The 6,100-nt window shown below is 45.4% G+C and overlaps 1 protein-coding gene across 1 annotated transcript in view; it reads left to right on the top strand.

The window, feature by feature from the left end:
- The window catches only part of LOC101762925 (probable cleavage and polyadenylation specificity factor subunit 1), a gene marked incomplete in the record, with an annotated part of 27,257 nt that extends 24,718 nt beyond the window's left edge, over positions 1–2,539 (top strand). The window contains 1 exon segment of the mRNA XM_022828067.1: positions 2,168–2,539. Within this exon segment, the coding sequence (XP_022683802.1) occupies positions 2,168–2,539 (372 nt within the window).
- Between the last annotated feature and the right edge of the window lie 3,561 nt (positions 2,540–6,100).

Here is a 6,100-nt window from a genome sequence, read left to right as displayed (position 1 = left end):
CGCACGGTGCACGGCTGACGGAGCTCGCCCACACTGCCACATGACCAGCGAGGGCCCGTGCAGCGGCGACAGTGAGAAGCTCTAGACTGGCCTGACAGGTGAGGTGACCGCAATAGTAGCATGGCCGTGCTGCTGCTCCGGCAAAGCCTGTGCGTGCTAGTGAAGCTATCTCCTGCCAGTGCCAATGGCCACACCCTCGACCAAGGTGCATCTGGGAGGAAGCCGCACCGGAGGAGGAGAAGGGCAGCGGCGTGGTGGTGTGGCACACTAGAGGAGACGTCCAGCAAGGATGGCACAGGTGCAGCGGTGGCCTCCATGGGCAGAGTGATTAGCCAAGCAACTTTGTATTCCTGTGCTCCCTGTGCACCAGGAACTGTACCGGCAATGAGGCTGTCGCACCGCCGAGGCATCCATGGCCAGTTACAGGGACTGTACAAGCCTGCTCGCGCACTAGCTAGAATTGGATGGTTGTTAGCTCAATTTGGGTTGGCAAAAATTCAATTTGGCCTGGGAAACATCGATTCAATGGAGGAAAAGCACGATTTGTTAGGAACGAACTTCAATTCAGTGGGAATTAGTTTGATTTGAGTGGCAGCAAGATGGATTTGAGATGCCTGGTTCGTTCCGGTCCATGTAGTGTTTGATTCGTCGCTGTTCCTCTCAATTAGTCAGCTCACTTCGGTGGTCGACTGCCGATATGGTGCTGGTGGTGCGAATCCCCTTGATTCGTCCGCGCGGAGGGAGAGGGGGTGGTGGCAGAGCTCGGTGCCGACAGACCATCGCCCGAGTCATATTCGTTGGATGCTGGGAGAGTGGCAGCTTCAGCTTGGGGTCAGGATTGGGGTCACCGTTGCCAGAAGGGGAGAGGAGGGTGGGATGGGTGCCAGGGGCTGTTTATTCGATTGAATAAGAGAGTTCCTTGTTGCTTTATCTCACAGGAGTTTCAGAATTCATATGCTTCGATTTCATTGATTGTCTGCAATTTGAGGCATGTGCGGTGATAATTGCGAGCTCCGCCTGGCCTAAACAAGTACGCCGTGCTCTGGGCAGTGAGGTCAGCGAGCTCGAGTAGTGCAAGAGAAATTCTCGGAGAGGCATGTGCGGTAACTCCACCTCCAATGAGCGCAAGGTCACTGTATTTCTGTAGGCAAGCAACCAAACACCATCTTTGCAATACAGGCTTGGCTTATACATGCAAACCAAACACCAGTAGATTGCATTGCTCAAGCCAGGCTTGTGCTGGCCTGGCTTAGATTCTAAGCCTGGCTAGACTAATGGGAACAACGAAACAGACCCTTAATTGCAAAGGTTCCGTATGAAAGTGTTGCCTACCTTGCAACAGTGGATACCATGCTCCCACTACTACAACTGCTACTGACCGTGGCAATGATCATTTTTTTACTTTGCTACTGACTGTTGCACAAGTGGAGACATGGCTGCCCCATACTAGATCAACAGTTTGCATTACCCATTGAGTGGCGAAGCTGGCCTGTAGGATAGAAAAGTCTAGCAAAAGAGATTAGCACAAGGGTTACACCGTCAGGCGCATTCTCCTAAGAAGTAGCCGCCACAATACTATAAGCATCCCCCAAAGTCGTTGGCACCAGTAGCTCAACATAGGTCTTGAGGCCCACTGAGACCAGTAGCGTAAATTTTGATCTGCTAGTGATACCACACCCAAGGGTTCTGAGTAAGGAACTGCTCAGTATACTCCTCAAGTCCTCAACGGAGCATGAGCGACAAAGGGCGGTCCCTTCGCCCAAGGGGTTGGAGGCTTAGAGCAAGTTTGCGTCCGAAGCTCCCAGATTATGTTCTTTTATCCTTCTCCAGCCTCATGTACTACTGACTTTCAGTTTAAGTCAGGTGATAAGAGGCCAGCCATGCCTCCTTGTGTTCCGCAATCAAATGTCTGCTCACACCTGTGAATTACTAAGAACCTATTGTATGGATTTTCGATATTTGTAAATTGCTGACACCAAAACAATTAACACAGATTGCAATCCTATATTCTTTGTATAATAATGTTCCATGTGCCATGTTTGGTTCCTTTAGAGTTTAGACTTCTGCAATTTTTTCTACCATATCTTTCTTTTTCCATCTGAATGAGGTTACTTTTCACATGATTAGTTAATTACATTTCAGTAGAGTAACAAATAACACCATGCAGATTTTCTACTATGCCCCCAAGATGGTGGAGAGCTGGAAGGGGCAAAAGCTCCTTTCCAGAGCAGAGTTTCATGTTGGAGCCAATGTGGCGAAGTTTTTGAGACTACAGATGTTGCCCACACAAGGATTGGTATCTGAAAAGACAAATCGTTTTGCTCTTGTATTTGGAACGTTGGATGGTGGCATTGGGTGCATTGCACCTGTTGATGAATTAACGTTTCGTCGGCTCCAGAGCTTACAGAGGAAGCTTGTAGATGCTGTCCCCCACGTGTGTGGCCTGAATCCAAGATCATTTAGGCATTTTAAGTCCAATGGGAAGGCACATCGACCTGGACCGGATAACATCATTGACTTTGAGCTTCTTTCTCAGTAAGTCAATCTTCATTGCATTGTCCTGTCATTTTTCTTCATCCAGTAACATAGGGGTATCATGGAGTTCTACCAAAGTCCCTCCATTCCATTATTTTTGTCCATGACCCTGGGGAAAACCTTTCACAAATCACAATGTTTATCCATTAAGAATATCAAGAGTTTAGTTATTGCAATATTTTCACACACTACCACTAAGTAAATGCTCTGAAAAAAAGGAAGCGCTATCATATTATTTATTATTGAAATGGATTATCATTTCACAGTGGCTTTTACTTGGAAGTAGGTAATCATGTAGTTCTACCTAAATCCCTCCATTCCATTGTGTTTGTCCTACAGTTTCAGAGAAAACCTTTCACAATTTTTGTTCATTAAGAATATCAAGAGTTTAGTTATTGCCATATTTTCTCGCACTATGTTTAGTAAATGATTTGGAAAAAGAGTAGTGGTTGTATCATATCATTTAATAGTGATATGGATTGTCACTTCACATTGGCTTTTACTTGCAATTATGTCTGTCTACCATTTGGGATTAAAATATATTTTCTTACTGATTTGGTACCATTATATTGAATTATACTTTTGTACAAAAAGAAAGCTAATAACTGTTCTGCAATGTTTGCCTGTAGCACACCATCCGCACTGACCAAGTACTAGTACTTCTACATAGGAACTAGAAAAAATGAACTCATTTCTCGAATAATCCGAACATGATTTTTATAAAGTTAGTGATCTTTGAAATGCAGTTCTGGATGCATAACATTAAATGAATTGCTTGATAGTGTTTCCTGGAAACCTACATCCACTACTTGTGTATTATAAACATCAAATACAATTCCAATTTTTTCCTTGTAAACCATCGCCATTGTGGGAAGTTCTTGCATTCCTTATTAACCTTTTTACCATTTCATAAATTCCTAAACGCGCATTTTCCATTCTGTTCACTCTTTTTGCAGCTATGAGATGATGTCTTTAGAAGAACAGCTTGATATTGCCCAACAGATTGGAACCACCCGCTCACAAATTCTTTCCAATTTCAGTGACTTTTCATTGGGCACGAGTTTCTTGTAAGTCACTCTGATGGGGAAGTTACTGGTGCTTGGTAATTCAGTAGCTGCGTGAAGAATTAGTCCCAGTTCAATCGACACCACTTGCAACAAATCTATTGTAAACATGGTTGCTGGACTTTAGGTTTTAATGGTGTAACTGGACATTGGATTTTCACTAGCCTATTATTGGTATTAGGAAACGATGCAGTAAAAACCAATTATCTGAGCCGCTAGTATTGAACCTGAATTCATGGGATTGTAGTGTGTTGCTAAGAGTTGGTACGAGAACGAAACATGATTATCTAGGGAAGTCTAGATCTAATTAAGCTCACCCACTACCAAGCCCAAATGGCGGAGCTTGAAGCAAAATGAGTGGGGAGGGGTTGAACACCGCCGGTCTTATTGAACAACTGACTTTGACGAAAGCATTAAGGATCTACAGTTGGTGCATAATTCAGTGCACGAAACGCAACAGGTTCATCTGTTTCCACTAGTGCGCCTCTTTCTCTAGCTCCTCTGCCTCGCTCTCGCCTAGGTTCTTAGCGCTGCAACAGCATGGGCCCCTCCCTTCCCTCCAGCGACCTTCCCAGCGGTGAGAAGTTTAGGAAGCCGCCCAAACCTGTAGATCCAGTACTACTCTATCTATTAGCCCTCTAAATAAAGTACCCAAGTCAGTTTGTTCATTAGCCGTTGTGGCCCTACCGATGGCAAGGCTGTGGCTGTCGATCCGGCGCCTGCTTCTTTGTTGTTTCCTTCGCCTTCCCGTCCTCACTCACGCCCTCCTTGCCGGTGCAGTCGTCTCTTGCAGAGCTGCTGGTGCCAACGAGCTTCTCACATTCCAAGAGGCCGCTGAGATGGACCTTCGCAACCTCGAGCATCTGGTGTCCTTGCTCTCTCCCCGTGCGTCACTGGGAGTGCGGAGTCCTCGCCGCTCGAGCAAATCGCCAACCATGCCGTGTCTTGGTTCCACTGTGTGACCAACCTCCTCGACCGCATGAGCCATGCTTGCTTCCGCCGCCCGTCCGCTGTCTCCCCTAGGCAGAGATGACATCTGCCATGTCTCCTCGCCCCGCGTCTCGTAGCCGCTACGAGCCGTGTCACCCTTAGATGAAGAGCCTCTCGCTAGTCTTCACCACCTTATTCCTATCGTCCATGATGGTGGGCGGCAAAGACAGCACGTTCGTTATCCCCATTCCCGATGCGGTTGCGTTAAGGCTTGTTCTTTTGCCGATGGTCACGAGTGTGGAGCCGCCCGGCTGCATCGTCGTCTATAGAGTCAACTTTCGACAGTTCGCTCCCTCTTCGGGACCGCTACTTGTGGATGCAGAATTTCACTACAGGAAATCTTTCGATCTATGACTATAATATTATGATATATTTGTTTTCGTCATAAATTTATGATGTTTCTGGCTGAAAGCGTCATAAAATTTTACATCTGAGCAAATTTAGTGATAAAATTACGGAACGTCATAAAAGTTGCCACCCAAGCTAAAAAGAAAACGTCACTCGTTGTTACATGGTGGTTTTGTGACGATATAAGATCCACAAAAATGTAATAAACCAACTAGGGTCCCACATGTAAGTTTAGATTGATAAATAGGGTGGTAAAATAAAAAAGGAAAACGTGGTCAAACCAATTACCGATCAAATGGGAAGTCTTTACCGCAACCAGATCCCACATGTAAGTTTCAGGTGAGTTTGGTAGTTGGTGGTAAAAAAGCCCATGCTGCAGCCAAAAATTGGTTTACCTGCTGCCGCGCTCGCATGATAGGAAAATAGAACAAAGAGAAGGCAGCAAGGACGGAGCACTCTGACGGAGATCTGCGGCTCCCCGCGGCAGCTCAGTCTTACAGCAGCACAAATCTGGTGCTTCCTACTGCGGCATGTCAATGTGGTCAAAATTTTAAGTTGAATTCGCCTACATTTCATTTCGTATTAAGATCTTTCGATGTAAGGCACTTCCAACCTACTGCTTGATTCAAAAGATAAACAATGAGCATTTAATAAATAGACGTTGGATACATAGTTGTCAACTATTTACCCCAAGCATGAGAAAGGGGTCAAAGATTTCATGGAATTTGTTAAGAGTAGATATTCTGAGGATGAACAAATACTATACCCGTGTCGTGGATGCCTGAATTAGTTTAGATGTCCTGTACGAGAGGTGCGTATGCACTTACTTACGATGGTATGGCAAGCACCTACACTAGGTGGATCCATCATAGAGAAACATTCGAGGATGGGATTTAGGAAAATGCAAATCTATAGGATAATGGGGTTCAGGAATATGTAATTCTGCAGGATGACGGGGTTCAGAAAAATGCGATTCTGCATCATGATGGGGTTGAGAAAATTGCAATTTTGCTGGATGAGGGGGTTGAGGATAATGCAATTCTGCAGCAAGATGGTGATCAAGGAATGGTTCATGAGAACAAACACGTATCGGTATGGAGGAGGATGAAGGCACTGAAGATGGACTTCCTGAAATTATAGCCGACATGTGCAAGGCTAAGGAG

Source organism: Setaria italica, chromosome VII (assembly GCF_000263155.2).
Source record: "Setaria italica strain Yugu1 chromosome VII, Setaria_italica_v2.0, whole genome shotgun sequence".
NCBI classification, from domain to species: domain Eukaryota; kingdom Viridiplantae; phylum Streptophyta; class Magnoliopsida; order Poales; family Poaceae; genus Setaria; species Setaria italica.
This window is presented reverse-complemented; position numbering and strand designations above follow the sequence as displayed.